Source organism: Harmonia axyridis, chromosome 5 (assembly GCF_914767665.1).
Source record: "Harmonia axyridis chromosome 5, icHarAxyr1.1, whole genome shotgun sequence".
Classification (NCBI taxonomy): Eukaryota; Metazoa; Arthropoda; class Insecta; order Coleoptera; family Coccinellidae; genus Harmonia; species Harmonia axyridis.
This window is the reverse complement of record NC_059505.1, coordinates 22,294,134-22,315,401: the sequence shown is the minus strand read 5'-3', so window position 1 is coordinate 22,315,401 and position 21,268 is coordinate 22,294,134. Positions and strand designations below refer to the sequence as shown.

The 21,268-nt window shown below is 35.3% G+C and overlaps 2 protein-coding genes across 4 annotated transcripts in view; one reads left to right on the top strand and one right to left on the bottom strand.

The window, feature by feature from the left end:
• Nucleotides 1-21,268, top strand: part of LOC123681107 (inositol hexakisphosphate kinase 1) — a 98,167-nt gene that overhangs the window by 54,038 nt on the left and 22,861 nt on the right. For all 3 annotated transcript variants that reach the window (XM_045619313.1, XM_045619311.1, XM_045619312.1), the window contains exons 3-4: nucleotides 18,111-18,240; nucleotides 20,666-20,786. In XM_045619313.1, the coding sequence (XP_045475269.1) occupies nucleotides 18,111-18,240; nucleotides 20,666-20,786 (251 nt within the window). The remainder of the gene's footprint in view (nucleotides 1-18,110; nucleotides 18,241-20,665; nucleotides 20,787-21,268) is intronic.
• LOC123681105 lies at nucleotides 9,844-12,425 on the bottom strand. Its single transcript, XM_045619310.1, has 2 exons — nucleotides 12,255-12,425; nucleotides 9,844-11,912 (listed from the first exon to the last, which is right to left on the bottom strand). The coding sequence occupies exons 1-2, from the start codon at nucleotides 12,344-12,346 to the stop codon at nucleotides 9,959-9,961; spliced, it is 2,046 nt and encodes a 681-aa protein (XP_045475266.1). The 5' UTR covers nucleotides 12,347-12,425; the 3' UTR covers nucleotides 9,844-9,958.

Here is a 21,268-nt window from a genome sequence, read left to right as displayed (position 1 = left end):
TGTTTAGGCAAATGGTGCAACTGGCCCTTATTCTACATGGCATACGCTCGTGTAAGTTTTTTCATTTTAATTCTATCTATTTTTTCATCTTATTTGCTGATACTTCTATTCGAGATTTCTAAAATAACATTTATTTTCTACGTGTATCTATCTAATTCTCATTGAAAAAATTGGTTTGATTTATAAGCGCATAATTCTGGAGTTCGCTGAAATTTAGAAGTGCTATGTGAATAAATAAAAGACTTTAGTTAATAGACTAAAAATTATGATATTTTGTATTCGATTAAGATTGCTTTGTTTGAATCTTACTGTTGACAATTTTCTGCAAAATTGTATTATATGGTAATGGCATTTATGAAGTTGGACTATTACCTACGTTTTCTATTTCTGATTGATATAAGTACCTTCATTGACTGCTATTGAATTGATAAGTTATTGATGATTGTTAGTAACCAGAAAAAAAATATTTTCGACAGCTGAGATAGGACAACGATTTATCGCTAAATATTTTAGTTATTAGGTATATACAGGGGTGGATCCAGGATTTCTTCAAGGAATGGGAGCACAGTACCCAATTCTTTTCCCGTCTTTTTTCCATTTTTTAGAAGCATCATCGTTCAAGGCGAGCGCGCACCCCCTGCGCCCCCAGTATATATACAGGGTACGTCATATTACAGCGCTGAAATTTTCAATTTGTTTTCTGGACACAGTAATATTGAGCTTCATTTGAGCTACATTCTCAAATTGTTAAGAAATTCTGCGCAAAACTTAATGTTTTGATTCATTTTGATTATTCATAAATTAAAATATCTTTGGAGAAACCTTGCACCTACCGACGAAATTATTGAATTTATTTAAGATTCTGAAGGGAAACTAGAAGAATGGAGGTAATACTGCCTTTGATAACCATTGTTGGAAACTCTACTGGGTGTTTGAAAACAGTGCTGTAATGAACTCATTACAGCATTGTTTTCGGTTATATTTTTCGTTTTGTGGTTGTCTTGACTGACATCCGAATTTCGATCCTATCAAATTTCAACATACTTCGAATGTCAATAAAATATAATTTGGATACAGTGAAATGATTTGAAGCTTTATCCGCAATTTCTCTTGATACTGGTGGTTTTGAATCGATTTCTTCATACATAATTCACTAATTCAATGCGTAATTATAAATTATTTCAAATTTCGACACCTAATAGTCAAATTCAAATTCCGTAATCTGTCAATTTTCGTAACAGTCACACCAACTGCCATGATACAATAAAAAAATCACTAGGATGTATAATCTGAATTTTACATTGAATTTCGACAATATTTCACAAAAATTGACCGAAATAGAGAAAATATCGTCTAATACTCGTTGCAGAAGGCAATTCCAACACTCATTTCGCATTCGTGTTAGAATAGAAGCCCATTCTGCAACTTGTTTTAGAATATACTATTACCACTTATGACTTCTCATATAACAGCAAATTTAATGCTTATTCGGAATATATGATCAAATTCGATGAGGATGCAGAAATGAATAAGATATAATTGGTTTTATGGAAAAAAGTGATAAATTTCGTGAAATCAAGAAATGTTAAATTGAAGAATAACCACCTATATTTCGACCATGTGTTATATGACTTTTTTGTTGCAAATCACTTGTATAATTTCCCCTTTGAAGTTAGGCCGTTTTGAAAGTGTACACCCTGTATATATAAGGTGTGTGAATAAGTCTTTCCCGTTTTTTTTTTCAAATTTTGAGCCTTTATTGTGAAAAAATGGTTACAAATGAATTATTGAAAGTATTGGCCATCGCTAGCTACAACTTTTCCCCATCTTTCTGGCAACATACGAATCCCGTTGCGAAAAAATTCGACCGGTTTGGCCTCTATCCAGTCATCCACCCATTTTTTGGCTTCCTCGTAGGAATGAAAGTGCTGGTCAGCCAGGCCATGCGTCATCGATCTGAAGAGATGGTAATCAGACGGAGCAATGTCTGGACTATACGGCGGGTGGGGTAGGACTTCCCATTTGAGCGTTTCTAAGTATGTTTTCACCGGCTGTGCAACATGTGGGCGAGCATTGTCATGTTGCAAAATAACTTTGTCGTGCCTGTCGGAGTATTGTGGCCGTTTTTCTTGCAGTGCGCGGCTCAAACGCATCAATTGTCGTCGATAGACCTCGCCTGTGATCCTTTCATTCGGTTTCAGAAGCTCATAGTAAACCACACGTAGCTGGTCCCACCATATACAGAGCATGAGCTTGGCGCCATGAATATTTGGCTTGGCCGTCGATGATGATGTATGGCCGGGTAGTCCCCATGATTTTCTTCGCTTCGGATTATCGTAACGGATCCATTTTTCATCGCCAGTCACGATACGATGCAGAAAACCCTTTCTTTTATGTCGCTGAAGCAGCTGTTCGCAAGTGAAAAAACGCCGTTCGACGTCTCTCAGCTTCAGTTCGTACGGCACCCAATTTCCTTGCTTTTGGATCATTCCCATGGCTTTCAAACGCTTGGAAATGGTTGTTCGGTCAACTCCCAATGCTTCAGCAAGTTCTTCTTGCGTTTGACACGAATCTTCATCAAGCAAAGTCGCCAATTCTTGATCTTCAAAGATTTGCGGCCGCCCGGAACGCTCCTTGTCTTCCACGTCGAAATCGCCACTTTTGAGCGTCGAAACCATCCGCGAACACTTGAATCATCGACACAACCTTCTCCATAAGCTTCCTGAAGCAACCGATGCGCCTCGGCAGCAGATTTCTTCAAATTGAACCAATAAAGTGAAACTTCCCGCAAATGACGTCGACTCGGCTCAAATTTCGACATTTTCACGATTTCAAAAATTTATGATGCGAAAAAATTTCAACTAATGTGTTAGTGTGGAATTGTTGACAGATGAATAAGCTTTGATTATGACATATGTAACCATTAAATACTCGCACAGTATTGGTGGCGCCATCTCTTACAGAAAACGGGAAAGACTTATTCACACACCTGATATAAATATAACACAATGAAGTTGTTGGACCGAATATGAGAGGGCGATGGCAGTGCAAGAGAGGAAAAAAATCTCTGGCTGAACTCGTTAAATCACGAAATTTACTTCCAAATAAATCTGCATTTACTTGCATTGCTTTTTGATTTCGGGATCATTCTCCGAAATGGGGTCTAGTTCGTACTGAATAACTAGTTTTGTTGAGGAATAAAGGTTGAATATCCGAAAGTCTTTGCTCTACCCAGTGTTATAACTAGATATGATTCTTGAATGGATTTACTCCCACTTTGAAAAACCAAAATCTTCGATTTTTTATTAGTTCTTTTCAATTGTTACTTACTTACAATTATTTTTATTTCTTCTAATCAATTGTCATATGTCTCCAATAACCCCCTTTCCCCTCGTTACGCCTATGGCTCTACCTGAATGGTATCTCAAAATATTTTGTGAAGCTTTCAAATGTGCGAGTAGTGCTTTAAACGTAGCGCGTGTTTAAATTGATTATTATTATTGTGTGATCAAATCAGAAAAATATTACAAAAATGAATTTTGAAGTTATGAAATGTTTTCGAAGGAACTGATTACAACGAAATATGGACGTCTCGAACAAAAAAATTTATGAAATATTGTATTGGTGTTTCACACGGATAGTTTCAGAGCTCTCACATAAGTGTAGGGCAGCAAACAGAACATTAATAAAAAGGAACATTAGAAAATAAAAAAATTATTAAAATTAACACTTACCTTGAATGTCAGTGATGTCTTTTATAACCCTAACAAGGCTTCCACCAATTATTGATTCGTCTACTCATAATATAGGATTTGTTCATAATTAACCAACTAACAGAATTCTAGCGATCCAATAGATGAACAGCATTCTATTACATGCTTAAAATTATTGAGAGTTAAGGACGCATACCTCAAGGAGAAGAGCTTCTTCTTGAGGGATGAGATTTTAAACTTTACCTTTCATTGCAATTCCCCTCATTATTTCATATTGAAATATGTGTTACTATGGGCTTATTGAACGTCGCTGAAAATATCTGTTCTGAATTTGTACCTGCTTAAATATCAGTAATGTTTGCAGAGTAGTGGTGAGAGTGAAGAGATCACAACTAGGGTTCAAACCCTATTTAACATGGTTAAATATAAATAATGATTTCACAAGATCTGAAGTGGTGATCCAAAATTTAATTTCACTATAGATTGGTGGTGTAGGATCAGAGAAACAGGAAAATGATACTCTGTTAGTTCGCCGACGTTTCGGAAAAATTTATTTCCATCCTCAGGGCTCTACAAAATTTACGGAAAACATCATTTGCAACATTGATGAAGGTGTTTACAAAATAAAGGAAAGATGAGCATTACTAAAAGTTATTGACTAGAAAATATCACAGAAAGGATGGTCTGGTATAATTTATATATACAAAGAAGCATTATAAAATTCAAAACATTTTTAGTTTAAAATAAGAGTAAAAATAAAAAGTAATTTAACACATATAGGTACAAACAAAGTACTTACAAGCTAGACAAATGTATCTTCCCAAAATCATCTTATTAAAATTTAAATCAATTCTCCAATATTTTACGTGTAAAGAAATCATAATATGTATATTAAAAACCGGGGACAAACAATGCGACCGATAGTATAGTATATAGTATGCCGACAGACGGAGGTGAAATCAAAGGAACAGCGGACTCGAAACAATTAGGGTAAAAAACTTAGACGTATGTATGTGATGCGCTGAAGTAATGAAGTCGATAGGGGCTAGAAATCTTTATTTTGTTTTATTATTATTCCGTAGTTGGGTATTTGTTTTTAATAAGGAAAAATAGAATCGGCTAAGTTGTTGTATGTCAGCTCTAGAATTTACTGAGTCATGGATACTTATTTGTAACATCTCAAAAATTAGCCGATTGCTCAAGTATGGCTCCCTATTTAATATTTTGACTTCTTCAAAATTAAAGTTGTGACTTTCATTCAGGCAATGTTCGGCCAAGGCTGTTTTAGGGTTGGAGATCGGCAAACGGACAGACCTAATATGTTCCTGTATTCTGGATTTCAGATATCGGCCCGTCTGGCCTATGTAGACGCGAGAGCAATTTAGACAGCTGATTTCATATACAACATTGGAGTTTCAGAAGAGTTGGTGTTCATTGAAGAAAATTGGAATATGGTTTCTGACCCCTCATTTGATTTTGAAACCTTCAAATTAATATATAATTTTTTGATAACTAGCAGTTATTTCTGTTTCAACGGACAATTTTATAGGCAAATTTTTGGTTTCGGGATGGGGAATTGTGTTTCGCAGATTTGCTGTGACATTGTAATGGTAAAACTTCAAGATTATTGTCTCTCTCGCTTACCTTTCAGTGTACCAATTTTCAAACGTTATGTCGATGATATTTTCACTTCCGTTCCTGTTAACACTGAACAACTCGTGTTGGACACTTTCAACTCTTTCCACCCAAAATTACAGTTCACTTTAGAATTAGAATCAAAAAGCGCTCTGAATTTCCTTGACATGAGAGTTGAACGCATGGATGATAATGTCTTATACATTGATTGGTATCATAAACCTACTTTTTCTGGCAGGTATATAGGTTTTCACTCCCATCATGCCATGATACATAAAGTTAACATCATACGAAATCTCAAGTTCAGAGCCTTGAACCTCTCTGACAAAAGGTATCATGAAAAAAACCTGAAAAAGATCAGATCCATCTTACTTAACAACAGCTATCCGGCGCATCTCATAAGCAAAATTTTAGGGGAGTCTCTCAAACCCTCTCTACCACAGATCATTTCATCTGAGGGACCTTCGAATACAATTTTATATTATAACAAACTCATATATATCAAAGGCCTCTCAGAGAGACTATCCAAGGTTATTCAAAAGGAGAACGTCAGGGTGTCTTTCAAAAGTTCAAATACCTTAGGAAAGAATTTTTTCAGTGTTGTCAAAAACCCGACACCAACTCTTCTGAACTCCAATGTTGTATATGAAATCAGCTGTCTAAATTGCTCTCGCGTCTACATAGGCCAGACGGGCCGATATCTGAAATCCAGAATACAGGAACATATTAGGTCTGTCCGTTTGCCGATCTCCAACCCTAAAACAGCCTTGGCCGAACATTGCCTGAATGAAAGTCACAACTTTAATTTTGAAGAAGTCAAAATATTAAATAGAGAGCCATACTTGAGCAATCGGCTAATTTTTGAGATGTTACAAATAAGTATCCATGACTCAGTAAATTCTAGAGCTGACATACAACAACTTAGCCGATTCTATTTTTCCTTATTAAAAACAAATACCCAACTACGGAATAATAATAAAACAAAATAAAGATTTCTAGCCCCTATCGACTTCATTACTTCAGCGCATCACATACATACGTCTAAGTTTTTTACCCTAAGTGTTTCGAGTCCGCTGTTCCTTTGATTTCACCTCCGTCTGTCGGCATACTATCTATGCATCGGTCGCATTGTTTGTCCCCGGTTTTTAATATACATATTATGATTTCTTTACACGTAAAATATTGGAGAATTGATTTAAATTTTAATAAGATGATTTTGGGAAGATACATTTGTCTAGCTTGTAAGTACTTTGTTTGTACCTATATGTGTTAAATTACTTTTTATTTTTACTCTTATTTTAAACTAAAAATGTTTTGAATTTTATAATGCTTCTTTGTATATATAAATTATACCAGACCATCCTTTCTGTGATATTTTCTAGTCAATAACTTTTAGTAATGCTCATCTTTCCTTTATTTTGTAAACACCTTCATCAATGTTGCAAATGATGTTTTCCGTAAATTTTGTAGAGCCCTGAGGATGGAAATAAATTTTTCCGAAACGTCGGCGAACTAACAGAGTATCATTTTCCTGTTTCTCTGATCCTACACCACCAATCTATAGTGAAAATAAATAATGATTATTAATTATTATCATGAAAACTTGATATGTAAAACAGAAAACTCAATACTTTCAAGCTTTATTGCCTTGTACGCGCCATATTTTTTTAGAGTTCGTATTAGGTATTGTGATTTAAACCCTAGTCATCTCGGTTGCATCCATTCACTGGTCAACAAACATTACTCATCACTAAGCAGGTACAAACGATCTAAATCCAAAATTCAGTACAGATGGGCTCAGCGATATTCAATAAGCCCCCAGTAACACAAATTTTTAGTTTAAAAAGGAAATAATGAGGGGAATTGTGTGGATAAGTTTAAGAACACATCCCTCAAGAAGAAGCGCTTCTACTTGAGGAGTGTGTTAGCCTCAGATTTCAAGCATGTAAAAGAAGGCTGTTTATCTATGGGATCGCTAGAATTATCTTAGTTTGCTAATTATTAATAAATCCCATATTTTTACGGAATGTATTACTGAAGTAAGAGTTTATTCATATACAAATAGCAAATGTTTGTTAACTACCGCTTGAAAATTTATTGACAATGCATTTATGCATTTATTATATTTATTTATATATAAATAATTTATTTTATTACATAAATAATTATTACATTAATACCTTGTGAACATTTGTTTTTTCCTCTATTAATTATATCTATATTATCAGCTTTCTCCGTGTGCGTGCGATTAGTTCTCGTGCCAAAATTTTGAAATTGCACTGTCGTAACATTTCAGATGGTATTATAAAATTATCACAAAAAAAAATTTGCTGTAATTTCTATGAATCTCTGTGGGGAGTCGAACTCTCGACCTCTCGAGGTATCACCCAGAATGTAAATTTGAACTGATCCAACAATATCAATTTTCGTTACCAACAATTCAGAGAATTTGACAGTGTATTCGCATTTGAATATAATTTTGCAATTCGTCTGCTGATGTGCTGTTAATTCTCAAGTTTGTGAAATATGCAATTATTTTCAAAAATGTCTCAAATGAAGAAATACCATTTATATCTGGAATATTATTGAAGTACCCAACAGCTGCAAATTTCCCCTTAATTTCCTACCTGAGGAATTCGCTTCAATTTTGAATTGAAGGAACTTGCAAAATAGTATTCAGTGAAATGCGGTTACTGTCAATTTCCGTGAATTACCAATGCTTGGTTACGAAAAATAATATCGTTTGTTCAGTTCAAATCTACATTCCACAGGTACCTAATACCGAGCCTATTACCTCAAGCTCGAGAGTTCGACTCCCCCACTGAAATTACAGCAATTTTTTTTTGTAATAATTTTATACTACCATCTGGAATGTTTCGACAGTGCAATTTCAAAATTTTGGCCCTCATTGCGCAACCAGTTGTAGTTCAAGTTTTTCCTCGATAACTCTTTGAGTATAGGATATGCTTGAGACCCCTCTCTCTTTATACCTACGTAAAATTGACTGAAATGAATAAAAAATATAGGTTTTTTCCAAAAAACTTTTTGAGTGACTTGATGTCTCTCAAGGACCTTAAGGTCATGCACCTATTCTACCCTAGTTTGTCTTATCTTCAGACAGAACATTTCCGAATTAATCTCAAACATCGTGCTCTTATAATTCTATGCAACGATCAGTTCATCATCGTTGATAACGTTCCTTGATAGTATATTACAGGTCGAGAATAAAGGATAATCAAATTATAACACCGTAGAATGACATAGTATCATTTTTGATGTAACAGCGAAAGCTACTCGCGTCACAAGTTTTCTGAAATAATCGACATCTGAGTTCCATACATACGCAAAAATATTATTTTCAACTCAAGGGTTTGAAAAGTGTGCGCCTATAGTTTATGACTGTTTTGCAATTATCTCTGGCCAAGCGTTTTTATAGACTAGTTCAAGTGACTTGGGATGTATAGTATATCCAAAGTCACTTGGGGGAAGTCTGAATATTTCAATTATACAAGGGTTGTCCAAGTTTTCAGAAATTCCTTTGGAATTTATGAAAATATTGCTATCAATACTCTCAAATAAACCCCGGTATTTAGCAAATCGTCGTGGAAACAAGAATGTCCCGATTAGATTGATCTTATTGGCTGAATATTTCCCCTCGTATTCCCCGTTTTTGGTTACACTCATTGGCTGCATCTATTGCTTCTTAATTACTTTCTAATAATTCGCATAGACCAGTGTGGTCCATAAGGGTATTATTGAAATGTGTTTTTACGTAGTTTTAGTTCGTTGAGAGACTGATGCTTGTAATGATTTCGGCTATGATGTTCGGCAGAATTCTATGGCTCATGTAAAAAAAGATGAATATTTCACAATCAAATCTGTTCCTCCATTTACTTTCAAAGTCAGAATTGATATATGACGGGTTCTGAAGAAAATGATTTCGCATCCTAAATATCTTCATTCCACTGAAGGAAGAATTGATTAAAATGAGGTTAACCAACAAAATTTTCATTAGGGGAGAGCGGGGCTGAACGTGCCGATTTTGACAAATTCTCATATGATTCGGATAAGAAAAGTACTATTTCTGAAAGAAGTAGTTCATCATAAGCCAAATTTAATCTACAATAAGAATTCACTCACAGATTTGACACAATTTCAATGGTTTTCAAGAAAAGGTCATTTTTTTAAGCAAAGTCGGGAAGGCACTACCAACCCCACTTTGGGGCGAGTTGTGCCGTAGCTGAGGTCGGTTGTGCCGTTGATAATTAAAGGTGTTTTACGTGAATGAAAATTAATTTAGGATTTAAAAACACAATTTTTTTCAACAATATATTTATTGCTTATACTTTTAACTAATCAACATAACTTAAAATTCAGTTATATATAACAATAAGCATAATAATAAAGAAAAACATAATATCTTTACTTATTTAGCTATTGCAAATATAAAAACACATTTCAGTCAACAATTTGAACTTATTTTTGAACAAATGAGATCAATTATTGAATATATCAGTCTCTCAGGACTACATTAAAAAAAATAAAGAAGATTTCTTCCGAATTGTAAATTAAAAAACTTATATTTGGTCTTTTAGAGAAAACAAAACCAGTTACTCTATAGATGACTGATCAGAATAGCAATTTGGACATACAAATGCTGGGCTTTCTTCATCGTCAATACATTGTGAATGGGCCCAATTCTTGCATTCTATGCATTGAATCCATTTTTCTCTAGGGGCAGAATTAGAATATGCGTCACAACATATGATGCAATACCAATCTTGTTCCTCATCAGAAGTGTCATCATCTTGCAAGACTCTTCTCTTAGCGGGGTTCTTAGTCGTTCTTTTTGCTTGTTTACCTTGTCCCGTGCATTTTCCTTTACCCTTCTTTGTAGTTTCAATCTCTTTTTTCTTCTTTTTATTAGCATGTTCTTCGGCCAAAGCATCCTTCTCTGGAGTGTCCGTAAGAACAGCTGTCTTTCTTTTACGTCCTTTATTGCGTCCAACTAATCGAGGAGGTGCTTTAGGCAGTGGTCTTATGAGGTCTGGTGAGAAAATTATTGTATTTTCATCTCCCGCGTTGTTATCAGCTGATGATTGAGGAAGTTGGAAGCTGCAACAAGGGGTAGTCTCCTGAGAGCATTGACGTCCCACATGTTCTGGATTACCTGATGGTTCAACGCTGCAGTCGCTTTGCTGTAGAATTGATGGAGTAGTCTCAATCTCTATATTGCAGCCGACATTATTTGAGTCATTAAGATATTCAGCAGTCCTTTCTTGATTGTTTAGAGGGACAGGAAAGTGGTCTGTATCTTGTGAGGGTCGATTTTCTGGCATCGGGCGGTCAGTGACAGAAGACGGCGCATAATCTTTGTCTGTGAAGATATTTGGGTCATAGGGCCAAATGCCAGCCTTTTTAAATGCGTTGCTTATATTGATAGGAGTTGCTGCAAGCGGCAAAGCGTATTTTACAATACCTGGTATTTCATAAATGCTCATAGTTTTCCCGGGATTAGTTCTCAGCCAGTTGTTTTGAGCTTTAGAACAGTATGCTTTGAATGGGCCGTTGACACCAACATCCAGGGGTTGCAGACGGTGGGTGCAGTGTGGTGGGAATGATAATAATATAACAGAGTTTTTCTTGGCCTTTTCGATCACATCAATATCAATATGAGATGAATGATTGTCTAGTAGTAATAACACTGGTTCATCAGGACTAGGCTTAGTATGCTTTATGAAATGATCCATAAACACTAAGAACTCTTTGTTTGTCATCCAACCGGATTGATTACCAGCCCCAATACACTCAGGAGGACCACCTCGGATAAACAGGTCCTTAAATTTCAAACGCGGGAAAACAAACATCGGCGGAATCGAGTTTCCCAGAGCACTCACCGCTAGCTCAACAGTGACTAAAGTTCCACGTTCAGATGAAACAATTGCTCCTACTTGCTTTGTTCCTTTTTCAGCCAAAATTTTTTTCGGTTTTAACACAGTTGTGACACCAGTCTCGTCCAAATTCCATATACGTGAAGGAGTAAGATTATATTTTGTAATCAAGTCGCCAAGTTTTTCGAAAAATTGATTTACATTATATCTGTTGAACGAGCTCGCGCGTCCGGCACTGGTAGCTTCTGGTGTTCTTATTGCAAGAGTAGAGTTCCTCTTCAGGAAGTTTGTAAACCAATCCTTGCCAGCCTTACCATTGGTATGCCAAGATGGTGGGATGTGTTGAACATTAAACTTCACGGCACACTGGTAAGCAAGTTGTCGTACTTCTTCTGGTAGAAGACCAAAATAAATAGAGGCACTTTTCAAAATGTACTCAGACAGTTGTGCCTCTTGATCTTCACTAAACACCATTCTAGATTTAAAACCAACCGAAGGAGTAAGTCCACTTTTAATTTTTTTGACATACCTTTGAAGAGTTGTATGGCAAATTTCCAATTCACGTGCAACTGTTTTTAATTTACGTCCATCCTTGATGACTGCATCAGCCGCTCTTTTTAGAAGATCTTGGGATGTAGTTCCCCTTTGAGTTTTCCGCTTGTAATTCCTCATTCTGTCAAAGACAATAAATACAGGATGAAGTATCATGGCAAAAAGTATTTTATATCTTCCACAAGTGCTCGCATAAACTTAAGTATTACAGAAACAATGAAGGTTGCCGTGGGGTTGGTTGTGCCGCGGCACAAGCAGCCCCCCATGAACGGCACATTTTACCCCGTTTATGCGAGTGTGATATTTTGCCCTACATATAAATATCAAAGCGCTCTAAGCATTATAATCATACTGCATAACAAACTAGGATAAACGACAAACATTTTACTAAAACTTTCATATTAAAAGGACGAAAAATGCCAGCTTGTGACCAAAAAGTATTGAGACGAAAATATTTACTTACGTAGAGCTCGAATACACACACATGCACTGACACCCTGTCCCTTCGGCGGACGGAATTAAACTGGCATGCGCATGTCCCGGACTGTTAGGCATTACGTGAATAACTGCTATCTTATATCTATCTCTTTCTGTTTACGAGATATTCGCGTCGGCACAATTTACCCGCGGCACTTTCAGCCCCGCTCTCCCCTACATTTTCTGATTTTAGCAATGTTATTACTGGTTTGAGAAATCATGTAGAATAGGCGTTGGATGTTGAGGCTCTAAGTACGACAAATTAGCAGCTACGTAGCCAGATCGAAAAATCAATAAAGTATTTTATATAAAATAGAAATATTTCACCATTTCCTGCCATTAGTCAGGACAGTTTTAATAATAGGTTACATATATCTTTGAATATTTATTCCGATTCTGAATACGAAAAATTTAAGGGTTATCGAGAAAAAAATTGAACTGAGGAAATACTATAATTTCTAACTGAGTGGAGTAGTCTATGACTTCCGGAAAACATAGAAACTAATAGCGTTTTCGACTGGCTGCACCAGTTCGAATTTATGCGAGCTGATTATGTCATTTAGCACTGAAAAATTTCGAATTAATTCTCACTGGTGCAGCCAGTCGAATACGCTATAAAATCGCAATTTGGATAACTAAATTTGACATTTCATGAAATGTCATTAATAATTCGTAATTGAAAATTTTATTGGTTTATGGATTTTCAACCGTCTTAACGAATAATTTATTACAATTCATGAAATTTCGACTTTTTAGTTTCTTTTTATGTTTTCTGGAAGTCATAGACTACTCTATTCAATGAGAAATTGCAGTTTTCGTTAGTTCAAGTTTTTCCTCGATAACTCTTCGAGTATAGGATATGCTTGAGACCCCTTTCTCTTTATACCTACGTAAAATTGACTGAAATGAATAAAAAATATAGGTTTTTTCCAAAAAACTTTTTGAGTGACTTGATGTCACTCAAGGACCTTAAGGTCATGCACCTATTCTACCCTAGTTTGTCTTATCTTCAGACAGAACATTTCCGAATTAATCTCAAACATCGTGCTCTTATAATTCTATGCAACGATCAGTTCATCATCGTTGATAACGTTCCTTGATAGTATATTACAGGTCGAGAATAAAGAATAATCAAATTATACACCGTAGAATGACATAGTATCATTTTTTATGTAACAGCGAAAGCTACTCACGTCACAAATTTTCTGAAAGAATCGACATCTGAGTCCCATACATACGCAAAAATATTATTTTCAACTCAAGGGTTTGAAAAGTGTGCGCCTATGGTTTATGACTGTTTTGCAGTTATCTCTGGCCAAGCGTTTTTATAGACTAGTTCAAGTTACTTTGGATATACTATACTAACATAATGAAATTTTATATGAAAAACATGTGATGGTGAGATCAAAAAAGTTTATTCAGAATACAAAACTAATATAAAAAACTATTTATTATAAATGGTGAATGAGCAATAACTACAATTTGCAATATTAATTCAAATGAATTCTAGAGTTTTCACATCAGTGGTTGTTCCTTTTTGATAAACTTGTAATCCTGTTGGTTTGTTGGCACCAAAAATTGCTTTTGATATCATTTTCTTTTGCTCTTTCGAATTTTCGATGTAACCTTCAGCAACAGTATTGCTTTTCCATCCGCCGTAGCGTTTCACGGTAAACAATGAAGAAGACGATCGCCGAAAACAATGTCCGGTATGATAAGAACAATGCCTGGAGATCACAAATGAAAATTTGTGGAATGAACTACAAGTTGAAATTGCCACAGATGAAGAAGCAGCCAATAGTTATTACTTATAGATATGCAAGATTTTGGGTATTTTACCAGATGAGTATTTCTCGTTCAGTTCGAGCTGGATGCTGATGGCGAAAGCTGAAAGAAAAATCGACAGTCTCACAAATCAGTTGGGTGCTCACGAGAAAGCATTATTGAGAAGAAGTGAATACAATCAAGAAGCTTTGATTGTAGAAAAAGCTAGTTCAAGCAAACCAAAAATGAAGCAGAAAAAAGGTTTTATTTGCAATTACTGCAAAGCACCTGGACATATAGTTCGCCATTGTATGAAGTGGAAATCTGATGGCAGACCTCCTAAACCAAAGAAGAATACAAGCGGTGATACAGTAGGGCAAGGCAGTAATGTTAATATGTCTCTTCTTGCAGTGACCAGTAGCGTACTTTCTGTCGATTCTGATCAAGATACTTGGTTTGTTGATAACGGTGCAACAAATCATATCACTAATCGAAATGTAGAATTCAAGTCATTCGATGAAACTCACACGGTCACGGAATGGAGATTCCATTGTAGGCAAATCAGAGAAATTAACTCTACCAATGTTTGGTATCTTCCTAGCATAAAGATATCTATTTTCTGTTCTATCTGCACAAGATGAACATCCTTATAGTGAATTTATTTCCGAAGCTGAAGCGTGTTGCCTTATAATAATTTTAAGGCAACACGTCCATCAATTATTGATGGACGAGTGAAACTTGTTGGTGCACGAAGCAGATATGGTGGGTTATTCAAACTGTAAACGAAAGACTTGGCCATCAAAATAAAATACAATAAAATCTGTTAAATCACGCGAATTGGGCATAAACGTGAAACTGGACCAAAATTTGGAACTAGAGAAATGCTAGGTGAACTCATACATTCGGATGTATGTGGACCGAGATGTGGACCTTATTGTGAACTCTCAATCGGGATATCGTTATTTTATTTGTTCAAGGATGATTACAGTCGTTTCCGTTATGTTTATTGCATTAAGAAGGAATCTGATGTCCCTGATGCGCTAAAAATCATGTTAGTTGAATCTAAAGCTGCAGGATATGTAGTCAAACAGCTCCTTAGCGACAATGGCGGTTAATTTGATAGCAAACGAGTGAAAGACATCCTACAATAGAATGGAGTTTGGCAGAGATTAACAATACCACCTTACACGCCGCAACAAAATGGTTGTTCTGAGAGGGATAATCGAACTGTTGTTGAGACTGCAGGGTCAATAATGCACGCACAGAAGGATTTACCACAGTATGTATGGGCTGAAATGATCTACATTGCAACATATATTTTGAACAGGTCAGGTATTTCCAGTATCGATGACAAATCTCCCTATGAAGTATGGTTCGGCAAGAAATTAGCTTGAAACAAATACTGTTACGGATCAATCCAAATTCTATTTAAAAGTTATTCTAGTGGACTGTGTTATGTATGAAATTGTTAATTGGATTGCTCTGCCACACAAGTTTGTGAATTATCCGATATAAAAGAAATTAAATTCGCTTAATTTATGAGATTTGAGAGGAAATACCACCCGGAACAGTCAGCAATAAGAAGGAAAATTCTAACAGGAAAGGGACTCACCTGGTCTCCGTGGATTCTCTGACTTTCCACCTTGAAAACTTAAACTAAACAATCTTCTTCACTTAACTATGATGTGTCCTCTCACGAAGCTGTTAACGAACTTAAAACTAATTGAGTTTTTGTGCGAAACTGCGATTTTTTCCTTATTTAGGACTAGCGAAAAACCATTGAAAATGACAGTGCGTAACGTCCGTTGTGGATGCGGAAAACCAAGTGTGTTAAAATTGTGGAGGGGATGGGAAAGTCAGGATCTGAGAAAGGATTTCAATATGGAGATAATTCCTCTCAAATCCTCGCACTCCGTCAATTCAAAAACAACCCGCGAAAATTCGATTCAATATCGAACAAACACATAAGAACAATAGGAACTATTTGCTATGCTCATATTCCAAAACCTTCTCGTAAGAAGATGGACAAGAAGACTGTCAAAGTTATATTGATTGGTTACAACAATCATGACGGCTATCGCATATGGTGCAAAGAAAGGAAAAAACTGATAAGATCTCGAGATGTTGTTTTCAATGAAAAACTCCTTGACTCTACTGGATCAGATGAAGTCCCTATCATTCCGCCTCCACAATAACGACATATGACTCAGTGGAAGAGGAAAGAAGGAGCAAAAGCGAGTCGATGCAAAATGAGGAAAGTTAAGAGGAGATATAATGATCCTTGCACTTTACGTAGATGATGGTCTCTTAGCTTCAAATAATGAATCACTGAAAGAAGATTTCCCGAGGAATCTGAAAAGTGAGTTCAAAATCAAAATGAAACCAGCTTTCTATTTTCTTGGGTTGGAAATAGAGAGACAAGAAGATGGATCAATTCGAGTGAGCCAAGCAACCTATAAAAGAAAACTGTTAGAACGTTTTGGAATGGGAGACTGTAGGGCCAGTTTATACTCCAATAATAAATTAACGTAGTCAACAAGGGAAGGAAGAAGAAACTAGTTCGGAAGTGGATTTCCCATATAAGCAAGCGGTAGGGGCGTTGGTGTATATCATGACTGGTACTAGACCCGATATCGCTTATGCAGTTGGTTTTGTATCGAGAACTCTCTAAAATTCAAATTTTGCTGATTGGATCCGAGTCAAACGAATATTCCGTTACCTTCAAGGAACCATCAACTATGGAATCACCTATAAACCTCATCATAAGCATTATGGTAGAGAGAGTTTTAGCGATGCAGACTATGGTGGTGGCGAGACTACAGAGCGTTCTACTACAGGTGTAGTGTTTGTATGCTGGTGGAGCGGTCTCGTGGCCAAGTCAGAGACAGTCATCAGTTGCCATATCAACAACTGATGCCGAAGTTGTTGCTGCAAGCGAAGCGGCTAGAAAGTTAGTATGGTTAAATCGTCTCTACTCTGATATTATTGAGCTGAAAAGTGTACCCCAATTAATGGTTGATAATGAGGCTGCAATCTGGTTGACATAGAATCCTGGAAACCACCGTCGCACGAAACACATTTAAATAAGACTTGTTTTCGTTAGAGAACTTGTCACAGAAGGTTCTATCGAAATCGAGAAGGTTGTATCCGAATTTCAGATACAGATCATGACAAAGCCGTTATTCAAGCCAAGACTTCAAACTCTTCGCAAAAGCGTGGGTGTAGACCAGAAAATCCAACAAATCAGTCACGGAGGGAAGGGGTTGAAATCAATTATCTTCTATGTTTTCCCTAATTTGTTTGATATATGAAATTTACTTAGTAGGTGTGTAATGTCAGATAGACAAGTTGTCGTTAAAAAGTTGCGTTTGATGAATGTGTTTTCATAAGTTATTTTTCTTTCTGAAAGCTGAAGACATTCCTGTTTCACAGTTATAGAAATATTTCCTTCAAGTTCAAACTTCAACATTTTCCGGCAAAAGGGAGTCCACAATATTTCGCGTGATTTCTTCCAAATCAGAAGGTAAACTACCAGTTTCAAAATCACTCATTATTATTTAAATTAATTCGATTCTACATAACAATTGTGTTTGACAGCAGATAATAAATATTGGCGTTCCAACCTGACGTTCTCAAGGAAATGGCAAAGCACAGCTCACTAACCTACTAATATTTGAAACTACACATAAACCTACTCCTTTAAAAATAATCATCATTGTGACATGTCAAAAATGCAGTTTTTAATTTTTCGAAAATGTATTGATAAATACCATCAGATAAAATTCTGTATGTAATACGAATTATAAACGATCATTATGGCACACGTCGTGTTATGGGCCTCGCCCGATAACATTCATGACTTGTACCAGAATGATCGTCTTTATGATCCTTATTACATAAATAACTATTACGCACGGAAAAAGGGTCCATTTCGATTTTCTAAATCGACATGTTATAATAGGGTTTTCAGAGCGATGTAATGAAAACTACTTTACATAGCAGTTGTAGGAAAAAGGTTTCATCAATTAACTCTGCTTATTATTATTGTGTGTTTGATAAATGTTTATTTTTGTTCAAGGTTGGTGGCCATACAAGATTGATGGTTTTGAATCCTGGGACAATATGCAAGCCTCTCAACTACAGGGAACTGGAATTCTATCAGAATATTCAAGAACAAGACATCAAATTGTTTGTACCCAAATATAAAGGTAAGCTGAGTAGAATAAATAAGAAAGTGGAGCCAGGCAAAGACTCTCGTTTTAGGATATAAGCAGTGCCCTTTTCAGATTTTTTCCAAATGTATACACAACACCTCCAAGATGAAGTCATAATTTATTTTCGAAATTCCAATTGATATATACATAGCTGATAATGAATATACGTGCATTTTTTGCAGACTGAAGAAATATAGGAGTATGTAACTGTAACAGAAAGTTTCGGTAAAAAATGACGTCATCTTGGATAATCAATTGTGGTTACGTTACAAATCATTAGCATAGTTCCTACATTAGAATGTAACCTTTGTATAGAAGCTTTGAAACTGAAATAAAAACTGAAAAAAAGTAACCGACTGATTTGTGGTGCATGCATAACACTCATGAAAACATTTAAAAAATTTTTGATGCAATGAATCTTTTGTGGCGAAAAAATGGTGAAAAAACATCCTTTTGAGTTTCCATTTTGATTTTTGTTTTCTCATATATCCTTCAAATTTTTGTTATCTGTATATCTGATGTACGAATGATTGATTCTGTTTGAAAATAAAGCATGGAAGTCTACATTCTATATTTATCTTCTCGTTCTATTATGTGAAATAAAACAGTAAAACTATTACAGTTTTCATTTCTATAAATCCCAAACTTGATAAATGCAAGCGGTTTTCAAAATTTTCAAATATTGTTTTATATATTATTGTTCATTATTGAACAAGAAAAATTTGTAATTGGTGAGGTAAGTAATATTTTAATTAAATGATACTTGCTCTGAAAAATATATAGAATTCACAGAATTGAATTTTTCAACTCTGGGAAGTACTTATCAGATAGTAGTTAGGTATTTGTGACAAAAAAACTTGCGCATTGATGCAACAATAGTCCAATTTTTTTGTTCAGAAAAGTTTTATTAATTTGTTGAAGGATCAATTCTGTGAAAATCGTATGATTGACTGGGGGGATTATTTTGTTGGTTATCCCAAAATCGTTTCCTTGTTTTATTGAGGGTTTCGCCTGCCGTGCCATGGAGTGGCTGACAGACAGACTGGGAAATGGCAACCGATACTATCCTGATCGAGAAAACGCTACTACGTATCGATCTAGGGGTTTGTATGGACGATCCTCCTTTGTTACGGGTTGGAAAGGCTAATTATTTTTTTTTTTAAATACCCCTTGCAATATCTCAATCCTGTATAAATAACAATTGAAAGGATTGCACAGCCAAACATATTTGCTGCCTGTTATTTTTGGATGTAGTTCTCAATATAATATTCATTACAAATTACTGGTGAAAGTGAAAGCAATCTAGCTGCAAGGTATAGCTGTAGTGTGGTATCGTATATATTTCATGGTATCGTTCTTTTAGCGCAGTTTTATAGTCACCCTCTTAAGGTCAAAATACTATCATATTTCGTGCAAATTCAATGAATCAACCTCGCTCACTGATGCACTAAATGGTAAATTGGTTCTATAAACCATATTATCTACAAATATAAACGCTTTTAATTTCACCATACTAATTTACCAGTATCAGAATTTATTTACATTTGATGCGAACAATTTATTTCGATTCGCTTCGGTTTTATACAATCGGAGCGAAGGTTCAATATGTTGTCGATATAAAAAAAAACAGTAAATTGTATGTATTATATGTTGCCCTAGCAGACAATGTAACCGATTCGATCAATGCTAATGAAATTTTTCAATTTTCGTCTTAATGGGTCTTGCTTGATTTTTATTGCATCGCAAACTATGTTTGAATATGCTATTGCATATTCAATGAAATGTTGCGTTTGATATTTCAGTTTAGTCCGTTAGCTCATAATTGCTTTTACGGCATTCCTTTAAATTGAAAAAATATACCTGAACCTACAATATTGAAACTGCTTGATTAACAACTACGTAATTTTGACGTAAATACATCAAGAAATCAGTTATTAGGTACCATGATAAAAATTGTTGGCTGTGTTACGAATCCTTTCGGGAACATATTTGTTTGTTTCAAAATATTTTATGAAATACAGGCTTCGAGATTATTGTGGTTATTATTATTACTATTGTTCATTTCTGCAACAAAATCCTTGAAAATTTTTATTATGAAAAATTTTCTAAAGAATCAATCACTTTCTATACCTTAAACAACCATTTATCAAAATATAAATCATTGTTATCATTGTTTTGTTCTTCATTGCTTTCGCTGCTTCTGTATTAGATTTTAAAAAAATTAAAGAAGAATAACTTCAAGGAAAAATATCCATGTAATAAGGAACGAAAACATGATGCATGCCAAATAATTCTCAATAACATGATTTTGCTACGAAATTAGGTGTGTATCATGTTATCTTCAGGAATTAGCTTTAATTATACTGTGAATTAGTTGTGAAATTCATTTCTTTCTACATGAGGTGGCGAATTGTTTCAGGCGTGATGCAGGCAACATTATGTAGTGGCGGGAAAATGGACAAAAGGTACAGTCCCAGTTTTCGAGATGACCCTTCCAGAAATAAGACTGATCGAAAAAGGAAACGAGAGGACGTTTTGAAGTGAGTACCCCTTTTTTTTAGGAAAAACTTTTGCATATTGCAATAAATGAATGCCAAACACCTTCTTTTTTCATACATAAACATTCATATATCAAAATATTAATTTGAATCATGTTTCAAATGATTATTTAAATATATACATTCCGAAACGGATACCACTTTTTTTCTTAACCTTCGATTCCCATCGCGTAATACAGGGTGATTGACAGGGATGGCCTATTGGACTTTCATGGAGAACTATTCATAATTTTGAGCTGAAAATTTGCATATTGAGGTTTGATACAACTTCCTACTACTCCTACTACTTCCTTATTTCGAATGGCACATCCAGTATATTATTGCATCATTAGATAGCTTTTTTGACGAAAATTTTGGCAATATGCCTCATCTTGGGTAAAAACTCAATGGTTCATGAGTTAATGGGATTCTTATGAAAAAAATGGTGGCGATGAGTACCTACCTACCCACATTTGTTTAAATTT

Excerpts from the sequence above, each read along its gene's own strand:
- LOC123681105 (XM_045619310.1), bottom strand. The coding sequence starts at position 12,346 with ATGCCTAACAGTCCGGGACATGCGCATGCCAGTTTAATTCCGTCCGCC. Across the intron at positions 11,913-12,254 it reads TGTGTGTATTCGAGCTCTAC|AATGAGGAATTACAAGCGGA; the intron begins GTAAGTAAATAT and ends TGTCTTTGACAG.